This window comes from Heterocephalus glaber, unplaced genomic scaffold (assembly GCF_053883595.1).
Source record: "Heterocephalus glaber isolate CG9 unplaced genomic scaffold, H.glaber_assembly_v1.0 deba00001504, whole genome shotgun sequence".
NCBI classification, from domain to species: Eukaryota; Metazoa; Chordata; class Mammalia; order Rodentia; family Bathyergidae; genus Heterocephalus; species Heterocephalus glaber.
This window is the reverse complement of record NW_028258324.1, coordinates 3482741-3506167: the sequence shown is the minus strand read 5'-3', so window position 1 is coordinate 3506167 and position 23427 is coordinate 3482741. Positions and strand designations below refer to the sequence as shown.

The 23427-nt window shown below is 42.8% G+C and overlaps 1 protein-coding gene across 5 annotated transcripts in view; it reads right to left on the bottom strand.

The window, feature by feature from the left end:
* Positions 1 to 23427, bottom strand: part of Dag1 (dystroglycan 1) — a 70961-nt gene that overhangs the window by 13055 nt on the left and 34479 nt on the right. For all 5 annotated transcript variants that reach the window (XM_004834042.3, XM_004834041.4, XM_087186081.1 and 2 more), the window contains one exon: positions 5085 to 5483. In XM_004834042.3, the coding sequence (XP_004834099.1) occupies positions 5085 to 5363 (279 nt within the window). In that variant the 5' untranslated portion in view covers positions 5364 to 5483. The remainder of the gene's footprint in view (positions 1 to 5084; positions 5484 to 23427) is intronic.

Below are 23427 nucleotides of genomic sequence, written 5' to 3'. Positions count from 1 at the left end.
AAAAAAAGAGGATCAAGAGCACTGGTGGAGCCCCTACCTTCAATGTCACTGTCACCATGACTACCAAGAAATGTTACAAAATTGCCTCCCACCTGCAGCATGCCCAGTACTGACCTTGTCTGCCCCTCCCTCTCCCATCATTCCAGAACATCTGAGCACACATACACACACCATTTTCATTTTGAGGGCCATTAACCTATAGCCTTTATTGCTGCCAAAAACCACACGGGCTGAGGGCTGGGACTGGATGGACAGATACCTCCCCCTACCTATACTTCTCCTGTGTGTGGCTAGAAAACTTTTGGGTTTTTTTTTTAATGTATTTTTTTTAATGAATAAAAAAAGATTCTAACAAAAGATAAATAAAATCAGGGCTGACTGAGGATGTCTCTCAGTGTGACAGCCCTACGTTCAATCCCCAGTATCACCAAAAAAAGACATTATAATTTTGTGTTTCAAAATTGGTATACATGTCTCAAATTATTAGTGTAGTATTAGTGTCATTTTTCTTTTTGTGGTACTAGAGGTTGAACTGATGGCCTACTGAACTACATCCCTACCCATTTTTATTTTTATTTTAAGACTGTCTTGCTAAGTTGCCCAAGCTGAGCCTAGAAAGTTTGATTCCAGGTACAAAGAAAAGAAAGAAAAGAAATGAAACGAAACAAGACAAGAGAAGAGAAAAAAAAAAGAGAAGAGAAGGAAAGAAGAGAAGAGAAGAGAAGAGAGAAAAAAAAGAAAAGAAAAGAAAAGAGAAAAGAAAAGAAAAAAGAGCTGGGAATGTATGTAGTTCAGTGTAAAGGTCCGGGATTCAAATCCCAGAACCACCAAAAAAACCAAAAATATTACATTCCCAAAGACTATTAATAACCACTGAAGGGAAACTCAAGCTATACTAAATGAAAAAAGGTTAAAAAATATGTCTAGGAAAAAAAATGTTCAGAAGGCATAACCCAATAAACCCCCAATATGGGAATGTAAGTAATAAATTTTTTTAAAATGTCCAGTATGATCCCAAGTCTAAGATACCTGTATGTATGTGTAGCACAGATACCTCTTGATGAGCACAGAAAATGGTAAACATTCACTTTCAGTGGTACAGAGATATTCCTCTCTCCCTTTCCTGTATTTTCCACAATGCATATCTATGTACCACTATAATGAGAAAAATAATTGCTTTAGTAGAGACTCTTTCAATCTTGTTTTATAAATGGAGAAACCCAACTCCAGGAATGAGGTCAGGCTTTCTGAACTTCTGACTCCTCAAGCCATATAACCCTAATGCTTAAGACTGTGGGATGAAGAATCACGCATTTTCATGTGGTGTTTTGTTTGTTTGTCTGTCTGTTTGTTTCATGGTATAGGGGAATGGAACCCAGAGCCTCAGGTATGCTAGGCAAACGTTACACTACTGAACTACAGTCCCAATCCTTAATGTATTTTCTTACAGGCTGATCAGCTACTAACTCTTTTGCTTTCCACAGATAAATATGCTCAAATAAAGTCCTGTTTTCCCAGTAAAATCTCTTTACTCCCCTGATGAATAAGCCTGTTGCTGTCTTTGCCAGACACTGCAAATACCCAGCTCGCTGTATCAGTTCAAGGTACTTCTGGTTAAAACAAATCCATGTAAAATATTATAGTGCCCACTGAAACATAGGCAATGAACATCAGGTTTGGATATTTAAGGAACTAATCAGAAGTTAGGCAAGATGTGTATCCTCCAGAATGGCCACTCTATCAGTAGATTCCCATCTGGCTTGCTGAGGGTATTACATTATTGGAAACCTTATGCAAATATTCCAGAAATTACAAAGAGCTCTATGGAACTGAGGTGCTGCATGGTCAGAATCTTCATAAATATGACTGCCCCTAAGATCATGAGGCCATCCTAACAAAAAAGCCATAAAGAGAAAGGAGCCAGCACAGAGAAGGAAACAAAAGAAGGGTAGAAGCAAAAAGTAGGTTCACCTAGAATTAAGAGGAAGGGTCACTAGACTCACTTCATGAGAAGACCGGCATGGAGCTTGTGAACGGTTTTGTTTTTTTTTTTTTTGAGACAGGGTCTTACCTTGTAGTTTAGGCTGGTCTTGAACTCACTATGTAGCCCAGGCTGGCCTCATTTTATGGTGATCCTTCTGCCTCACCATCCCCAGTGTTGGGATTACAGGCCTGTGCCTTGCTAAATCTGTTTAAAAGCCTGGGGCTTTTCTGTTGGGAAGGAGCAGATTGGTAAGGACCCAGCAGAACCGGTATTTGCTTCAACTAGTACAATGGAAATGTTGCTGTGCAAATTCCCAAGGGTTAAAATACTAGTGGCCTTAAGATACTAGTAGTGGCTTCCACTTCCTGTTTCCTGGAATATCCAATCTTAAAATTCAGACATAGGGCTGGGGATTTAGCTCAGTGGCACTACACCTGCCTCGCAAGCACAAGGTCCTGAGTTTGACCCCTGGTACCAAAAAAAAAAAAACAAAAACCCAAAAAAACTCAGAGATCATGCTGTGAGAAAACTTAAGCAGCCATTGAAAGATCTATATGGAAAGGAACCAAGAACACTGATCAACAGCTTTGGCTGAGCTCACTGCCAATAGACACCATGAAGATGCAAACCATGAATCAGACACTTCAGACTTGGATCCCCTCCTCTAGCTCAAGATAAGCTGGTCCAGCTACGCCACTGAAGTAAAAATGAGTTTCCCAGATGAGTTTTGATTGCCTGAATTCCTGGCCAATAAATTTTGAGCAAATCAGCTTGCTGTTTCAAACCACTAAGTTTTGGTAGTTTATGCACAAAAACAAATAGCCAGAACTGTATGTGTATATAGCAGTCTAAATGCAGAGAAAATTAAAACTATCACAACATATGCTGGGGATTTAGCTCAGTGGTTCCGCCATCTGCCTTGAAAGTGCAAGGTTCTGAGTTCGATCCCCAGTACCAAAAAAGATAAAACTTTCACAACATAGTGCAGAGCTTCAAATATTTTTAGTTCATTTCCAGACTATACCTAAGGAAAGAAAGCTGTAAGAGAGGTGCCAATAAATTATCCCCATGGGCCAAATGTGGTCCCCCATCTGTTTTTGGTTTTTGTTTCATGATTTGGGGACAGGGTCCATTATATAGTTCAGGCTGGCCTTGAACACACTATGTAGCTGAGGCTGGCTTTGAACTCATGGTGATCCTCCTGCTTCAGCCTCCTGACTGCTGGGATTATGGGCATCGCCACTATGCCCGGCCCCCATCTGCGTTTTTTTGTGGGTTTTTTTGATACTGGGGATCAAACTCAGGACCTTGAGCTTGTGAGGCAGGCGGCGGCACCCCTGAGCCAAATCCCCGGCCTCCCCATCTGTTTTTGTATAACCCACAGTTTTTGTACTTTCAATTGACTGGGAAAAAATTAAAGCAAAAGAATAATTTCTTAACCTGAAAATTATGGAATTCAAATTTCAGTTTTAGTATCTATAATAAAGGCTTTTTTCTCATTTTTTGGCAGAACTGGAGATTGAACCCAAGCCTTCCTACATACTAGGCAAATGTTCTACTACTAAGCTACATCCCCAGCCCTTTTTATTTTCAGCTGGCTTCAAATTTGTGATCCTCCTGCCTCAGCCTTCCAAATATCTGAGATTGTAAGTATGCCACTATCCCCAGCCATAATTAAACCTTTAGTGAAACACAGCCCTGTCTATTCATTTACATACTGTCTATACCAACTTTAACACTGTACTGGTAAGTTGAAGAGTTTTGACAAAAAATAAATGGACCAGCAAAGCTAAAATATTTACTATCTGGCCATTTAAGAAAAAAATGTGCTAACCTGCATGCTGGGATATATTCATAACTTCAGGGATACAATCCCATCCATCTGCCAACCATGCACTTACTTGGGATTAAGGGGAAATTTTAAGGTTCCACAAACCAAGAAGGAGAGAAGATTTTTCACACAAAAGTTTCCATCCTGGGTCAGCAAAGATACCCTTCTGTACCTAGTGCTCAGTCGCCTTGTTCTCCGAAATGTTTATGGGGCAAGACTGAAGTCTGGTTACTAACTTTGGTTCTTCAATGATTAAACACAATAGTAAAAGTAAATCACCAAATCAGAGCAAAACTCTATTTATTTATGTTTTTTTTTTTTTAAAATAAATTTGCCGGGGATTTAGCTCAGTGGTTCCAATGCCTGCCTCACAAGCTCAAGGTCCCAAGTTCAATCTCTGGTACTAAATTAATTAATTAATTAATTAATTCAAGCCAGGCATGGTGGTGCACACCTGTAATCCCAGCACTCGGGAGACTGAAGCAGGAGGACTGCTGCAAGTTTCAGATCAGCCTGGACTACATAGTGAGACCCTTTCTCAAAAAAAAACCAATAAACAATTAATTAAATTAAAAAATAAAAGCTGGGGATTTAGCTCAGTGGTTCCACCACCTGCCTCAAAAGCGCAAGGTCCTGAGTTCGATACCAGATACCAAAAATAAATAAACAAATAAATAAATAATAAAAATAAAAAATAAGTTCAAAGCACTTAAAATTTACACTTAAGGGTTTAATTACATGGTTTACAAAAGGTGACATTTTCCTATACAAGAATGCCCTTCCACCAAATCCTTAAATTGAGGTCAGCCTGGGCAAGTCAATGAGACCTTATCTCAAAAGAAAAAAAAAATTTTTAAGGGCTGGGGATGTAACTCAGTGTGAAGCTGTTGGGTTCAACCCCTAGTACAGAAAAAAAAAAAAAAAATCACTGACTAAGAGACCTTCAGAGGGCCGGAGATTTAGCTCAGTGGCACCACACCTGCCTTGCAAGTGCAAGGTCTTTAGTTTGATCCCCAATACCAAAAATAAAAAAAAAAGGGTATGAAATAAAGGCTTTGTAATAGTGACACCCTCAAAATAGGAGCAAAAATACAGTCCAGGATGCTACTGTGAGATTTATGGGGACCCTCCTGGGAACATCAGGAGAGACACCAAGTATGGAAGAACTGAGCTCAAAATTGCTAGAGCTTAGAACCAAGAAGGAAAAGGCATCAAATGAAAATAGATCAGGAGAATGCTCCCTCATTTAGACTTTCTATACAGTCTCACCTTGATGATTTCTCCACTGGAGGTGATTAAATCTGTTGGAACAGTCACGCGAAATAAGCGCCCAACAACAGCTGTGCCATCAGGAATGCCAACCACGGTGGGAACAGCCTCATGGAGGTCTGACAGCACTGAGTGCATAGATGCCTCCAGCTGGTTCTCCCAGTCCCTGACCGCCTCCGAGGGTTCACTGGGCCAGCGGGCCTGAGCCTTGGCCACAGAGAGGAGAAGGAGCAAGGTCCTCCCCCAGAGGGGGAACAGCAGTGAGCAACCCACAGACATCCTCTTCCAGGCCTGAGCCTGCCACGTCGATAATCTCACTGAGGAAGGAAACAAGTGATGTGGTCCCAGAGCCAGGTCCTCACTCTCTGCACACCTGCTCCATCCCAGAGCACCCAGAGCCTGAAAGAGAAGAGCAGATGCAGACTTCAGCAATCCCCATGGTTTCCAAATTGTACACTGGCCCTCAATGTTCCGTCTATCCATAACGTCTACCTCATTAATAATTTTAAGATACTGATTACACAATAAAACAATGTTTTTTGGTTTTTTTGTTCTCATACTCTGAATTCGTGCCGATTCTCCACCTCAGCCCCCACCACCACCACCAGTGCTGGGATCACAGATGTATGCCACCACACCCAGCTATATTTTATTTAATATATTTGATTATATCAAAAACATTGTGGGCCAGGGATTTAGCTCAGTGGTTTCGCCGCCTGCTGCGCAAGCGCAGGGACCCGAGTTCAAGTCCCAGTATAAAAAAACAAAAAACAAAACCAAACACTGTTTCGGGCTGGGGATTTAGCTCAGTGGTTCTGGTGCCTGCCTCGCAAGCACAAGATCCTGCGTTTGATCCCTGGTACCAAAAAAACCAAAAAAAAAACAAAACAAAAAAATCATTTCAGCTGGGGGTGGTGGTGCCTATCTGTGATCTCAGCACTGGGAGGCTGAGGCAGGAGGATTGTACTGGGTTCAAGGCCAGCCTAGGCTATATAGCAAGTTTAACATTTTTTGTTTGTTTGTTTTGGTACCCAGGATTGAACTCAGGACCTTGTGCTTGCAAGGCAGGCAACAGAACCACTGAGCTAAACCCCCGGCCCTAAATAGCAAGTTTAAGACCAGACCTGTCTCTTAAAAAAAAAATTATGTAAGAAATCTAGGTGTCAGGGATTTAGCTCAGTGGCAGTGTGCCTGCCTCACAAGCGCAAGGTCCTTAGTTCAATACCCAGGATGGAGAAAAAAATAAAAAATTTTTTAAAAAGAAATCTATTTTGGAATAAATTTCATCTGCCTATTTTTATTTGTTTATTGTCCATGTGACTACTAGAGAAATTTCAATGGCCCGTGTGGCACACATTGTATGTGCTGGGTGGCATTGCTCTAGACCTAACTGCCAATTTACAGGAAAGATGGGAGCCATGAAGAAATAATCAGATAAATCTAGAATGTGGGACTTTCTACAAGACAAGTGACCTGGTCTTTCCAAATGCTAACATCCCTAGCAGGAACTGTTCTAGAGTCAGAGATCAGAACCAGATGTGACTGGTGCATATTGACTAGATCATGGGTTTACTTTAAACCCAAAACAGAATGAAACAAGTAACACAGATCCGCAGACTCAGCTTCTATAAAGGCAATGGAATTTGCATGTGGGCTGCAGGCTATATTTATTGTTCGTTTTCTTTTTTCTCTTGTTTTTTTGAGACAAGGTCTTGCTACGGAGTCCAGGTTGGCCTCAAATTTTCGCTTGAATGCTGGTATTACCACCAAGCCCACCTACTGTTTTCTTAGTTTACTGAGACAGATGAGAAGCTCCTGCCTTTTTCTTGTGCCAGTCAGAGGGAGGCATGGTTTCACCAATGGCTATCATGTCCCTCCCCTTGCTTCCCTTAGAATAGACTGAGACAACTTGTCTCAGTGTTTTCCTGGTTGTTGGGAGGTTTTTTTGGTTGTTTTGTTTTGTTTTGTTTTTTAGTTTTTTGAGACAAGGTCTAGCTATTAGTTCAGGCTAGCCTTGAACTCACTATGTAGCCCAGGCTAGCCTTGAACCTTTGGTGACCCTCCTGCCTCAGTCTCCCTGGTTATTTTGTAGCCACTCTGCTTCAGGATATTCTGACAAGAGGTACAGATTGGCTGTCAGTCATAGTGGCCTCCCAGGTCCCCACCACTCCAGATACTGCTGTGGCCTCTTTGAAGAAAGGGGTGAGGGGGATCACCCTAACATGACCAAGATCTAGGAGGGAGGGATCTGGGCTTAGTAACATCTCCAGCCTCTCTAAAACCCAATAGTTGTGATGAATATAGCTAGCCCTCCTGAATATTCCCTCGTTTCTTCCCCACTTTTTTTTTTTTTTGGAGACAGGCTCTTACTGTATAGTTCAGGCTGGCCTCGAATTCACAACAATCCTACTGCCTCTGCCTCCCGAGTGCTGGGATTATAGACGTGTGCTACCACACCTGGCTTACTCTCAATTTTATGAGTTATATTTTTAAGTATTTGGGGATAAAATGTTTTTTGTTTTCTTGGTACCGGGGATCGAACTCAGGACCTTGTGCTTGCCAGGCAGACACGGGGCCACTAAGCTAAATCCCCAAATCCCTGGCCCCTAACACAATACTTTTGATAGAACCTTTTTAAAAGTACCTGCAGAGAGATATGTAGCAACTGCATTACTCACAGAACTGTTTACGTTAACACCTATTTACAAACATCATGCTATCAAACAAAACTTACTTGGACTTTCTTATCCTCCACCCTCAGCAGAGTAACTAGAAACTTGCACAGTGCCATCCTCGCCCCATTGGGTTCAGGCAGTTCAGGAGCTGCTCTACCTGGGCTGACAGCCACACACAAGACTGTGGGATCACTGGGTACACATAGGAGACCACAGCCATCATGAGCAATTTTCCATTCTGGAAAAAAGAATAGGCCCTTCTCTGAGCCCATGTTGCCAAGAGCCTAGGTAATATTGACCTGGGTAACACAAAATAATAAACCCAAAATTGCTAAAGAAAACAAGGCCAGTGAAGTAGAAGGCATACTCTAAAATCAATGCAAATTCAAGGAGGGAGGGGAAATGAGATTTTTTAAAAGGCACACACACACAAAAAAAGGCACGGGGAGATTGTGGTGCATTGTGTACATGTACCAAGCCCCTATAAGTAGGATGATCATTATGTACCATAAACATGTAAAACATACACACACACACACACACACACACACACACACACAGTGGAACCCTGACTCATAAATCGGAATACAACCAAAGTCTTGAGTTACGACTCGAATGCCAGCTGCTTGTGCTTCCAGATGGTCTTAGGTACAGATGTAACCCTTAAAGAGTTCTGGAAGGAGCATTATAACATCCTTTCCTGTGTGGGGTTAACCGAGAAACCCTGGGCCAATATCTCTCTAAAGACACTGAGATCTGTGTGGAAGAAAGTGTGGCCTAAAATTATACAGAAGAGAGACTTTGAAGGCTGTACAGAGGAGCCTGAGCCTTCAACTGACCCTGTGATTGATGACAGTGTCACTATAGCAGAGTCCATAGGCTTGCAGGTAGATAGCGGTGATGTTGAGGAACTGGTGGAGGAACACTCAGAGGAACTGTCTACAGAGGAACTTCAGCAACTTTCGGCTGAGCAATAGAATGGCAGCTGAGGAGCTTGCTTTCTTTCCTTCCTTCCTTCCTTCCTTCTTTCTTTCTTTCTTTTCTTTTCTTTTTTTTTCATACCAGGGATTGAACTCAGGACCTTGTGCTTTCAAGGCAGGCGCTGTGCCACTGAGCTAAATCCCTGGCCCTGAGGAGCTTTCTGAAAAGGAAGGGGAGTATCAACAATCAGTGCAGCAAAGTTCTTCTTCTGAAATAAAGGAAACCCTGAAAAAATAGACAGAGCTACAAACATCTGTAGAGAAGACCCACCCTGACAGAGAAAAAGCCAATCGTTGCATTCACCTGCTTAATGGCACTGTCACATCATACTACAGAACAAAGTTAAAGAAAAGACAAAAACAGGGCCAGAGATTTAGCTCAGTGGTTTTGCCACCTGCTGTGCAAGCGCAAGGACTCAAGAAAAGACAGAAACAGACAACCTTTAACCAGCTTTTAGTTCTGAAAAGGTTGAGACCTAGTGAGCCAGAAGCAGGTCCTAGTGGGATACGGACTCTCCCAAGGAGAGAAAGGACACAAGAGAGCCAGACTCCTGATCTCATGGAAGGGGACTCTCCTTCCAAACAATAACCACCTTTCATTTCATTCTCCCTTCCTGCAAGCCAAAGGTACCAACTTGAATGCTGACCACAGTATGAAATTGTTGTTTCTGGTAAACTAGGCACATTTTATAATTTTTTGGTGAATACATTAGAAAAATTATTGGTGTGTCTGATAAATTATGCATATTATACAACTCTTTTTTTAATGAAAAAGTTAAGGGGTGCTTTGGGAGGTTTGGAATGCATTATAGGTATTTCCATTATTTTTATGGGAAAAATAGTCTTGACTTACAATCAACTTGAGTAACAACCAGCCCTCAAAAATGAATTGAGTTTGTAAGTCAAGGGTCCACCCTAGTGTGTGTGTGTTTATGTAAGACAATACATATAGAGCCTGCCAAAAAGATGTAAACACGCTTTAGGAAAAGAAAATATAGTATGATGTTTTTTCAACAAATGGTGTTACCCTCGTATAGGGGACCCTAGCGGATGTTGTATATCACAGAAAACCTACTACACTGCTGGCCTTTAGAGAAGAAATTGAAAATGCACGTGCAGCAATCTCAATGACCAAGGTTATCCTATCAGTACTTCGCTATACTAATAAATGTCTGGAAGCTAATGGCCACCACTTTAACTCTTGCAATTGTAGAAGGCAAAGGTGACTTGTATTAATTTCATGTCTCAATACATTTAGTATTAAAGCATTTATGTAAGGGCTGGGGATTTAGCTCAGTGGTTTCGCTGCCTGCTGCACGAGCGCAAGGACCCAAGTTCGATCCCCAGTACAAAAAAAAAAAATTATGTAAGTTTTTCTTTTCCTGAAGTGTGTATACATTTTTTTTTGGTGGACTCAGTTTATATATGAGAGAAGGGGTCCAAGAGAGGGAGGGAGGGGGAAGAAGGAAAGAGGAAGGGGGAATAAAAGTGAAATCAAATTGGCAGTCATGTCCTCCCAAACATAAAGACTTAGACCTGGTGTGGTGGTGCACACCTATAATCCCAGGATTTGGGAGGCTGAGACAGGAGGAATGCAGCAAGTTCCAGGCTAGCCTTGGCTACATGGTGAGTTCAAGTCAGGCTGAACTACCTAGTGAGACCCTGTCTCAAAAAAAAAAAAGGTAAGTCCACCAAGAAAACATAGTAATAATAAATGTGTAAGTACCAAACAACAGAGCTGCAAAATATGTAAAGCAAAAACTGATGGAACTGAAAAAATAAAAACTCCACAGTTACAGTTGTAAACTCTAGTACTATTCAACAACTGAACAGAACAACTAGAAACAAAATCAACAAGGTTGGGCCAGGTGTGGTGGTACATGCCTGTAATTCCAGCACTTGGGAGGCTGAATCAGGAGGACTGCCATGAATTTGAGGGCAGCCTGAGCTACATAGTAAGTTCAAGACCAGCCTAAATTACATAGTGAGACCCTGTCTCAAAAAGAAAGAAAGGGATAGGGATGGGGATTTATCTCAGTGGTAGAACACTACCACTAGCAAGCATGAGGCCTTGGGTTTGGTCCTCAGCACCAAAAAATTGCAAAAAAAAAAAGGAAAGGGGCAGGGGGAAGGGAGGAGCATGATGGCACACAACCTGTAATATCAACACTGAGGAAGGCTGACAGGAAGATCCCCAGCTTGAGTCCCACTTGGGCAATTGAGAGACCCTAAGTCAAAAAGAGCTAGGTTGTAGCTCAGTGGGAGAGCACCTATGGGTTCGACCCCCAGTACTGAATGAAGAATAAATGAATAAAATCATTGAAACCACTCAAAAACAAAAAGAAAGGAAATACTTAGGTGTAAATCTAACAAAATATGTATAAGGATTTTACACTGGAAACTAAACAACACTGGTCAAAGAAAACAATCTAAATGAACCGAGGAACCTAAACATTAAACTGTCGATTCTCCTTAGATTGACAGATATACAGGTTTATAACAGGCTAAATAACAGCTATTGGGCTCTAATCCTTGAAACGTGTGAATGTTATTTTATAAAGAAAAAGAGCTTTTGCAGATGTGATTAAGAGTCTTGACAAGATGAAATTATCTGGGTGGGAATTCAACTGCCACTGTCAGAGAGATTATGCACACACCAAAGGAAATGGGGATATAATGGCTGAGGCAGAGACTGGAGATTACATACACCAAAAAGGTGAGATTACATACACCAAAAAGTAGAAAGAGGGCATGCCTGTAATCCCCAGCTACTTGGGAGGCTGTGCCAGGAGGATAAAATTTAAAAACAAGGGTTGGGGATGTAGTTTAGTGATAGAGTGCTTGCCTAGTATGAGTGAAGCCTCGAATTCAATCCTCAGTGGAGAGACAGAGAGACAGACAGACAGACACAGAGGTATGAAAGCTGAGGAAAAGCCAGGCTTGATGGCCCATGCTTATAATCCTAGCATTCAAGGGGCTGGGGATTTAGCTCAGTGGTTCCAACGCCTGCCCCCCAAGCACAAGGACCTGAGTTCAATCCCCTGTACCAAAAAAAAAAGTGCTAGAATCCTAGCATTCAAGAGGCTGAGGCAGGAGGATCATAGTAAGTTCTAGGCCACCATGGGTTACTAGTGAGTATAAGGACAGCCTGAACCACAGTGAGTCCCCAGAAAAAAGGCAGGCAAGCAAGCAAGCTGAGGAAGAGACTGGAATGACAGCCCCACAAGCCAGAGAAACAGATTCTCCCCCAGGGTCTCAAGAGGGAAGCTCAGTCTTTGTCAACACCTTGATTCTGGACCTCCAACCTCCAGAACTGTGAGAATACAAATGTGTGTGTTATTTTAAACCATTAAGATCGTGGTGACCTCTATAATAGCACTAAGAAATTAACACAAGGTTTAACACAATTCATATCAAAATTCAAAGAAAGTGTTTTTTGTAGATATAGACAACATTCTAAAATGTATATGGGACAGGCAATGAAATTAGAATACCCAAAAATTTTGAAAAAGAAAAAAGCATCATTTAACCTAACATCTAGACTCAGATATTGCTGGCTGTGGTGGCACACCCTGTAATACTAGCACTTAGCAAGCTACATACATCCCCAGTGCTTTTTATTTATTTTTTAATTTTTTAAATTTTCTTTGCTTTTTATTTTTTTACAGACCTGTGCCACCACAGTAGGCTTTTCTAAACTAGATCTTGTAGAAATACAGATATCAAGGTGTGACAAAGCTGGGTAGCATATACTCAGATGTGTGAGATGTTAGTTTGCTTTCTGCTAAGTGTTTGAAATATATCAAAGTGAAGAGTTTGCTTGGCAGGCCTGGTGGCACACACCTGTGATCCCAGCACTTGGGAGGCTGAGGCAGAAGAATCACTGCAAGTACAAGGCCAGCCTGGGCTATATAGTAAGAACCTGTCTCAAAAAAAAAAGAAAGTAACAAAGTAGCCAGCAGCTCTTGCTCTGCCTTCAGGTATTGTGCATTACCTTGAGAAGCTAAGGACTAGAAAGCACCAACCTTACATGAGTGTTTGGCAAATTCTGAATAAGTCTGCCCTGCCCCTTTACTCTGCCCATTATCCCATCCTTGCCCATTTCTATGCCTACACCAGTAAGGTTTCCATACAACCTGTCCCTGACAGCACAGTCTGTGTGCACCCCTCGATCCTAAGTCATCACCTTCAGGCTTCAGCTAAAGTAAGGTATAGTACTTAGCTTCTAAGACAGCACTTGCCCCTTAAGGACTCAGAAAAACACCTGGAACAGCTCTACAGACTGAGAAAGGCAATGAAACTCATGCCTCAGTAAGCTCAAGATATTTCTAATTTGGCACATCATCAATGCAAGCTAAGCAGAAGGAAAAGCACTGTTCTCCTTCCTGTTTCTACTACTTTGTTCCATCCCTGAGGCCACAGGTGACCAGGAGCTCTCACAGGACTTCAGAGCTGCTCCTCAATAGGGACCTTTCTTCCCTGCCATCACAACATGGCCAGGTTACTTTTGCCTTCAGACTCACCACCACTGTAAAGTGGCACACTCACCAACAGAGACCATATGACACAGACTGAAGCTCCATGGGCATTGGTTCCAAGAACCACTTCATTCCCAATGACATCTGCAAGGACTTCCACCAGTGTCTCAAGGCTGTCTTCCCTAGGCTCTGGTGGCCGTTTCTTATATAGCATCTCAAACTTAAGATTTCTCTTCATCTCTTTTCTGTTTCATTTTTATAATTCTTAGTCTCTTAATTGTTCCTTTTGGAGACAGAGTCTCACTGTGTAGTACAAACTGGCCCTGAACTCACTAGGTAAACCAGATTGGCCTCAAACTGGCAATGTTCCTGGCCTCCCAAGTACTGGGATTATAGTTGTGCGCTACTATATCCCACTCTTGCACCACTTCTGTAGCATACTATACACTTTTTTCTTTTTTTAATACAGTCTCACTGTGTAACCCAGGCTGGCCTCGAACTTGAGGTGATCCTCTTGCCTGGGATCACAGGTGTGTGCCACCACACCCAGTCTTTTTTGGTCCCCCTAGTTCTTTTGTTTCATACTATCTTAAACTGTAACTTTAGGGTTTTCTTTATGGTTACATAGTGCCTTCTTTAATGCCCCTCTCCATTCTCATGTATTTTTATTCCTATTTAGTAAAGGGCTCAACTGAATCAACATTCCTACAAGACTAAATTGCAGGAGGGCAGGGATGCATCTGTTGCAATCCCTAATGCACACCTAGCACTCATACAGTGCCACATACATAACCAATGAATGGGGAGGGTACCAGCCATTTTTCCCCTTAAAGTTTCTTCTATATCTTTAATTTAGTTTACTTACTTTTCTGCTTATTCTATATCCAATTGATCTTTCACTTTTCTGATTCTCAATTTAAAATTCTCAGCTTATGTGAAAAAAGCTTCAGTTACAAGACACACCCTATCCTTCCAGGAGCACATAAGCTCATTCTACTATCTCTGGACACATGACCATATGGGGTGTCTGTTTCATGGGCATGACTAAGTGCTCTGATTTAGCAGGAAGGCAATGTTTAGGGCACAACTCCAACTACTATGTGTTGGTTTTCCATGCACGGAGGAGAAAAGATCTTTTTGCAACTCGGCCAAAAGCAGCCTGTGCCTTCCTGATTCTGGCAAGCAAGGGTCATGTCTGCCTGTGCTAGGAAGCTGGTAAGCTGTACCCACATACCTATGTAAGGGCAGCCCTTTGAAAGGGTTTTACACATAGGTCACATGCCCACATACTTGGTCACTGCAGAGATTGTCCTCCTTGTTTTTTAGATCAAGGTCCAAAGAGACATAAACACTCAACCATGGTGAGAGAAAAACATGCTCAGTCTTCTTGACAAGATTACTCACAGTGTGTGTGTATGTGTCTGTCTAGCTCTCTTTCTCTCTCTCTCTCATTACACCCTTGGGAACACGAGAAAGTGCTCAAGGCGGCCTAAGAGCAGGTCTCAGCTGGGCTCACCAGTGTTTCCCAGTGTCCTAGGAGGTACAGGGAGCTCACTTCCTGTGCCAACACCCATGATTGTACCCACCATTAAGTCCATGCTCTCAGTTTTGCTCTAGACGCCAGTGAACTACAACTCCATGAAGAGGGACACTACAATAGCTGAAGTCTCCGGCTCTCTGAACACATGCACAGCAGCACAGCACACAGATGACAGAGATCAGGGATGCCAGCAGCAGTTCCATCCTTTAAGTCTCAGGCATCCCACCCCAGGGGGGCAGAGAAACTTTACAAGGTATTTGTTTGTGACAGGGTCTCACTATGCAGTTCAGGATGATCCTGAACTCACTATGTAGCCCAGGCTGGCCTCAAACTCAGAAATCCTCCTGCCCCAGCCTCCCAAGTGCTGGAATTACAATGTGTACACCACCATGGCCAGCTCTTCTTTCCTTTTCTATTGCAGTACTGGTGATCAAACTCAGGCAAGCTCTACTCCTAAATGCTACACTCCTGTCCCTTTTTATTTCTTTTTTTTTAAAACACACATTCCCTCCACTCCCATCCCATACCGGGGATCAAACTCAGGACCTTGTGCTTGTGAGGCAGGCAAAGTGCCACTGAGCTAAATCCCTGGCCCCCTTTTTATTTCATTTTTAAATTTTGTTTATTATGGTGCCAGGGATTGAACCCAGGCCCTTCACACTGAGCTACAGTCCCAGCCAGCCATTCATTTATTCATTCATTCATTCATTCATAGTTTGAGATAAGGTCTTATTAAGTCACCAACTTACCCAGGGTAGGCTAAAATTTGAAAAAACAGAAACAAAACCAAAAAAACTTGCAATCCTCCTGCTTTCAGCTTCCCAGGGTGGTGGAATTACAGACATGCACTACCATGCCCAACTGTTGTTTTTTGGGGGTTTTTTTTTTTTGCAGTACCAGGGATCAAACTCAGGACCTTGCACTTGCAAGGTAGGCACGGTGCAACTGAGCCAAATCCCCGGCCCCCCAACTGTTTTATTTTGAGACAGGGCCTCACTAAATTGTCCAGGTGGGACTCAATCTTGTGATTCCCCTGCCTCCAGGCTCCAAAGCAGGTATATTTAGTTTACCAGATCAGTCATTAGGGACACAACTAGGGAAATCAAAACCATTATACAATGACTGGCAAGGACCACAGGCATCTAAGACTTTGTGGCAGGAAAGGGTTCTTCTGGCCCTTCCTGTCACCAATACCAGCCCTTATCTAGAAGCAACTGAAGCATGTCACCTGGTGGAGGAGATGCCCAGGAGGCACCAGGCCCTTTATGACCCCACTCAGCCCAGAAGCCTTCCACCCCTGGGGAATAGAAAGCCTTATTCCCCTTGGAATCCTGGAATCCCAGCCTCAAGGGAAGCAGCTCCACTCAGCCCACCTCCCGGGAGTAGTGAGTATCAGATGCACACAGCAGGCCCAGTGAATACAGCAAGTGTTCTCCATTTAACAAACACAAGGAACACATGCATACGCGGCATAAATGCAATTCACAATAGCCTTAATGCTTCCTCATAGGCAGAAAACTCAAAAGTGAATAAAATTTTCAGATATTTTAAACAAAAAGCTCTAGAAGATTGGCTTAGTTTTTACTTCCAAGAATGAAAGGGCCGGGGATTTAGCTCAGTGGTTTCACCGCCTGCTTCGCAAGTGCAAATGACCAGAGTTCGATCCCCAGTACCAAAGAAAAAAAAAAAAAAAAAGAATGAAAGAAGAGTTGTGAGACAACTCGTTATATGTCCAAATGAAAGAAGGCAGAGGGGCCCACCTCCGTCACTCCCATCACTCAGGGAAGCCCCTCCTCCCTCCGCTCCCACAAGCATTTACCTAAAAGTAGTACTTAGAGCTACCTTTCACCCTGGTAATTAACATATTTAATGAAATCGGGATTTTCCTTTTCCTGTATTACAAAGTGAGACCCTGTCTCAAAAGAAAAGGGGGGGGGGGCAGGGATTTAGTTCAGTGGCACTACGCCTACATCGCAAGCACAAGGTCCTGAGTTCAATCCCTGGTACAAAAAAAAAAAAAAAATCATGTCCCTGTTTTAAATGGTTTTAGAAAAAGTAAAAAGCAAGCCAGGCGTGCTGATGAACCCCTTTGATCCTAGCACTCAGGAGGCTAAAATAGGAGGATCACCATGAGTTTGAGGTTAGCCTAGACTACACAGTGAATTCAAGACCAGCCTGGACTACACAGAGAGACTTTGTCTCAAAAAAACTAAAAAAAGGCAGGCATGGTAATGCATGCCTGTAATCCTGTAATCCCAGTGCTGGGGAAGTTAAGGCAAGAGGACTGCCACGAGTTTGAGCCCTGCCTGGGCTACATAGCAAGACCTTGTCTCCAAAAAACAAAAAAGAAAAAAAAAAAAAAAGAGGAAAGAAAGTAAGGTAGAAACCAGAGATCTTAAAACAACCACTTCAAGTTCTAAGAAAAAGGCCTTTTCCCAGACATCCAGAAGTTAAAGGTAATGTTAACTGACAGTCTCACATTAATATAAAAATTCTGGAAGGGGGACAGGGATTTAGCTCAGTGGTTCCACCGACTGCCTTGCAAGTGCAAAGACCCGAGTTCGATCCCCGGTACCAAAAAAAAAAAAAAAATTCTGGAAGGTTAACCACTTTTAAATGGCTCAATCTAAAAGCCAACAGGATGTACTCAACACAATGGAAACAATAATGTGTAGTCACTGTTTATTAGGGCTCCATATACCAAAATGACAGGCAAATTTCTTGGCTTCCACTTAAAAACAGGCCCTTGCACATCCTGACATCAAATGAGGAAGGTCTTAAGCCAAGTCACTGGTAAAAATTCAAGGTATTACCCTAAGATTTCTCTTGGTCAGAAGGCAAAATGAGGTTTCTCTGCCAGGGAGCGAGTTCCTAGCTGGCCTGCTGGTGATGTGGACAATCAACATGATGGAGGGCAGCCACTGGGGAGCTAAAAGTCAACCAAAGGGTGCCAGGGTCACACACGCAGCAAGAGAGTCAAAGGTAAAAATATGTAGGAAAGAAAACTACCACCTCTGGGCCAGGGATTTAGCTCAGTGGTTTCGCCGCCTGCTGTGCAAGAGCAAGGACCCGAGTTCGATCCCTGGTACCCCCCCCCCAAAACCCAAAAAACAACAAACTACCACCTCTGAAATAGTAGCACCGTGTAAGAGTCCATCAAACAGAAAAGTACTCTTAATAATTCTCTCACTTAGAAAATTCTTGAAAACTCTCACTTATCACAGACACCAAAAAGAAGGATACACAAAGGGCAATGTTTTTTACTGATGGTGGTTTGGTTTTTTTCCCACAAAGTCCTGAAAGAAGAAAAGATTTAACACCCAGGTGTAAACATGTCCTAGAGAAATATAAGAAAAGCAAAACCTAGGGCAGAATAGCCACTCTCTACTGAACCATGGTTTTAAATCTGAGTAGATTTTTAACATTTTATGTGCTAGGGCTCATTGAAAATTCCTCTGCACTCCACTGAACCACCATATGCTGTAGTTAAACATTATTCACTGCTGAATGGTACACTTAAAAACGATTCAAATGGTACATTTTATGGTTTTCTTTTGTTTTTAATCTTTAAAGTTTGTTTGAGGCAGGAGTGTCACTCAGTGCTAAAGGCTCAGCACTGCATGAGTCCCTGGGTTCAATCCGAGAAACACATACACACCCACACAGTATTTTCGAAATGGTTAAAATGGTGTATCTTGTTATGTATATTTAGCCATGAGAAACAGCTCAGAAAACATTACTCAGGGGCCAGAGGTATGCCTCAGTAATAGAGTACTCTGCCTAGCATGTGCAAGGCCTCAGTTCAATCCTCAGTACTGTAAGAAAAGAGAAGAAAGAAAACTCTAATCAGAATCACACCAACTAAGACCTCAGAAAAAAACACTTCAGGAGGCTTTAAGAGCATAGTCCTCTGATGAAAAGATGCCCAGCGTGTGGGCTGGGGATGTAGCTCAGTGACACCACATCCACCTGGCAAGTGCTAGGTCCTGCGTTCAATCCCTAGTACCAAAGGAAAAAAAAAAAGAGGATGCCCAGGGTGGACAAGGATAAACTGAGCCCAAAGACAAGAACCAGGCCTTTTGTTCAGAATTTCCTAACAGAAGTCCTTCCTTTCCTCAGAGGGCTCACACTGACCCTTTTATCTGCTTCAGCCTTGCCACAACTGCAAATTCTGAATAACAAACTTCCCTGATAATATGAGATGTATACTCCCAAAGGTTGACACAAAACAGCCAAAAAAACAATCTTGCAGACTCTTAAAATCCCTGCTCTGTAAAGGTATGGTCACTATGGTGAGGTATCAAAGCAGTGAGCCAGACCAATGCCAGGACAGGGACATTTGCCAGGTGGGAACTCAGAACCAGGCTTTTTCTTGGAGGGCATCCAAGAGCACAGCTCCCTATGAACTGGCCAAGGCACAGCTGCTAGGCCAGGCCTCACCAGCTCCCATGCTGCCAACATTTCCCAGCAGAAGGTACAGAGCCATTCATTAGGCTGGAGCACAGATATAGAGAAGTGTGCCTTGCTGAGGCACCACTATACCAATAAACGGACAATACCCAGGGGCTTTCCTCTTGTTCACAGTTCTAGGAGACCCCAGCTGCTGTCTGCAGACAGGCTTTACACTCAAGGTTAGCAGGAAGAAACCCTCAAAGGGGCCGGGGATTTAGCTCAATGGTTCCGCCACCTGCCTTGCAAGTGCAAGGTCCTGAGTTTCATCTCCGGTACCAAAAAAAAAGAAATCTTCAAAGGCATTCTGTCCTCCCTCCCATTGTCTGCACCTTCTCTCTACCATCTTTGTCCCCTTAGCACAAAGGGAAAAGTGATTTTCACTCCATAGTAATTACTTACAAATTAATTTCTGAATTTTAGAACCCAAGGTTTAAAAACTATAAGTAAAAAAAGAATAAAGGAATGATAAATGTAGGGATCTGTCTTACCAAGAGTGTATTACAGGGCTGGGTATTTAGCTCAGTGGCGCCATGCCTGCCTTGCGAGCACAAGGTCCTGAGTTCGATCCCAGGTACCAAAGGGGGGAAAAATGTATTATGGCAGCACATATCTCTCATATCTGGGAGGCTGAGCAAGGAAGATAATAAGTTAAGGGCCAAACTGGGGAAAAATGAGGTGTGACTGATGGTGAATGTTTAAACTTTCTAAAAATTACAGTAAAAGATTCCCATTAATATTCTCTCAAAATACTCTCTTTGGTTCAAAGCACACTTATCCCATCACTCTTCTGACCTTTTTTTTTTTTTTTTGAGACAAGGTCTCACTATGTAGTCCAGGCTGGCCTTGAACTCACTATGTAGTCTAGCCTGGCCTCGAACATCTGGTGATCCTCCTGCCTCAAGCCTCCCAAATGCTGGGATTACAGCCATGTACCACCACACCCAGCTTAAAACATTCATCTTTCACAGCCATTCTGACTTTGGGGGAAGAGCCAGAAGCCACACGGTGCCAAATCAGGTAAAAAGAATACATACTGTAATGTTTTTACAAGCCTGCCTTTCTACTGGATGGCACTCAGCAGTATTCATAGTTGTTGTTTTTCTTCAGTATTCATAGTTTTGATCACAATTCCTAAGGACACTCACAAAGTCTGTTCAAATGTGAATGGGTGGCACAAACCTGTAATCCTAGCACTCAGGAGGCTGAAACAGAATTGCCATGAGTTTAAAGCCGGCCTGGGCTACCTAATGAGTTCAAGGCCAGCCTGAACTACACAGTGAAACCTTGTCTCCAAAAAAAAAAAAAAAGGTGACTATTTTGAGGGGAGTTAATAGCAATGTGTCTTTTTTTTTTTTTTGGTACGAGAAATCCAACTCAGGGCCTCACGCTTGCCTGGCAGAGAAATCCAACTCAGGGCCTCACGCTTGCCTGGCAGGCACTGTGCCACTGAGCTACATTCCCGGCCCAATGTGTCTTTTGCTGTAATAAGTTTTTTTTTTAATTTAAACATTCACTGTGTATTTTGATTACCTCTTGAATTATCAGTCTGTAAGAGCAAATAAACTGTATCTGAGATCCCTAGATAAACCAAGTAATGTGAAAAGTAGATCTGCAAACTGAAATAGGCCTTCTTTGAATTAGCTGTGGTTTTATCTCACAGGATGGAACCTACCCTCAAGCTGCTGTACCAGTTCTTAGGGTGTGAGGGGTGGAAACTCTGAGGTCAGGAGTTCCCTGGGAGAACTTCCTGCTTCTTAGTGCTTCTGAATGTAACCTTTCTGCAAATCTACAATGACTTTTTGAGGTGTCTTTGCAGATTATCAGTTTAAAGAACAAACTTGATTTACAAAACAAATTCTCTCCTGTCAGACTCTGTTAACTGCTGAATGTACTAAATTTTTTAGTTCCTCATCCCAAAGAAGTCTGGGTTTTCCTCTAAGCATTTGCTGAACATTATTAGATCTTGGTCTAACGCTAGATGGCAGAGAACTGAGAGGTGCTTCCACCTTGGAGAAGGGAAGCATCTCTTTAGCAGCCTGTGGCTCCCTGTCTGTCCCCCTCCAGTTCTGAGGCAGGTCAGGGTAGGTAGTAACAGTGAGATCCCAAAAAGGTCTTACTGTGGACTGCAGTTTTTATGGGCATTTTCTTAGAGAACAAATGTCTGAAACCAGCATGCCTTCTTTTTATTTCTTGAGACAGGATCTTGCTATGTAGTTCAGACTGGCCTTGAACTTGTGGCTTTCCTCTGGCCTCAGCCTCCTGAGTGCTGTGCCACAACATCTGGCCTTAAAAAAAAAATCTTTTTGGGGACACCAGGGATCAAACCCAGGACCTTGCGCTTGCGAGGCAGGCGGTGGCACCACTGAGCTACATCCCCGGCCCCTGGCCTTAAAATTTTAAAACAGGGCTGGGGATGTAGCTCAGTGTGAAGGCCTAGAGTTCAATCTCTATGCGGGGGGGAGGGGACCCACTATAAAACTCGATCATATGGTCATTTAACTGGAAAAAAAAAATCAGGGGCCGGGAACTTAGCTCAGTGGTTTCACAACCTGCTGCGCAAGTGCAAGGACCCAAGTTCGATCCCAGGTACCATTAAAAAAAAATCAAAAACTGGACACCCTTGAAACTCCTTTATTCAAGTGCAACTTGAAGCCAAGTTCATAATGTTTTTGTGCAGTGATGAGGATGGAACCCAGGCCTCCCACCTGCCAGGCAACTCTTATCACTTGAGCTAAGCCCCAAGGCCCATGATTAAGTAAACAGACTAAAAAATCAAATTTATTTTAATTTTTTTTTCAATAAAAACATACACCATGCATCCAAATCTTGGTACAGAAGAGATTGAGGTAGGAGGATCACGTGAGCTCACAAATACTGTATGAGAACATGGGTAACATAGTAAGAGCCCAACTGAATGTTCTTTTTCTTTTTTTGGAGCACCAGGAGTCGAACTCAGGACCTTTTGTTTTCGAGGCAGGCACAGTACCACTGAGCTAAATCCCCAGCCCAAAATGCCTAACTGAAACAACAAAAAGGAACCCAGGCTGGGACACAGGACATGACTCACAATCTTGTACCTGAAAACCAGAAAGTAATCAAACAATGATGAAAATCTTCAAAAGAACACAAGTGCCAGGCAAGGTAGTGCATACCTGTACTAGTCATCCTAGCTACTGGGAAGGCTGAGGGAGGAGGGTCACAAATCCAACACCAGTCTGGGGCAGTTCAGCAACTTAGCTATCTCAAAATAAAAAATAAAAGGGCTGAGGAGGTATTTCAGTGCTCCCCTTATAAATGATTTGTTAATTATAAAGGATAAAACAGCAACTTTAGAGTGGAGAAAACTGTAAAGCACTTCCTCAATGAAAGCTGTCAGGACAGGTCAGCTCTATGCCTAGCCATATGAAGCTAATGAGATGATACTGGAACAGCTGAGGAAATGTGAATATGTACTGCAGATTATCTAACAGCATTGTACCACTGTTAACATCCTGATTTTACCTGGGTGCAGAAGTTCAAGCCTGTAATCCCAGCACTCTGGTAGGCTAAAGTAGGAGGATCTCAGATTCTAGCACAACCTAAGCAATTTAGCGACTTACCAAGACCCTGTCTTAAAAAAATAAAAAAGGGCTGGGGTTATAGCTCAGTGTAAAAGCCCTGGGTTCAATTCCTAGTACCACAAGAAAGAAAGGGTTGGGGGGACAAAGAAAGAAAGGGGAAGGAAGGGGGGGGAAGGAAGGAAGGGAGGGAGGGAGGGAGGGAGGGAGGGAGGAAGGGAGGAAGGAAGAGAGGAAGGAAGGAAGGGGAGAGAGAGAGAGAAAGGGAAGAGAGAGAGAAAGAGGGAGGGAGCCGGGTATGGTGGCACATGCCTCTAAACCCACTACTGGAAAGGACTGTCGCCAGTCCGAGGAAAGCTTGGGCTAGAGACCCCATCTCAAATTAAAAAAACAGAGAGAGAGAAAAAGGCCAGAAGGCTGATTTTGATAGCTATACACGACAAAATCCCTGTCCCATTACTCACCTCGCACACCTGCACTTGTCCTCCAGGGTTCCGGACTACAAAGCCCCCAATTCCAAACAAATATTCTCACCAGGTCCCTAAACCCCAAGGTTACAAGGAGAAGTAAGGATATTTTTAAAGCATTTTCCTCAGGAAACACTACAAACACAAAATATACCCAAAAAAGGATTTTGTTTGTTTTAACTGACTTGAGTTAT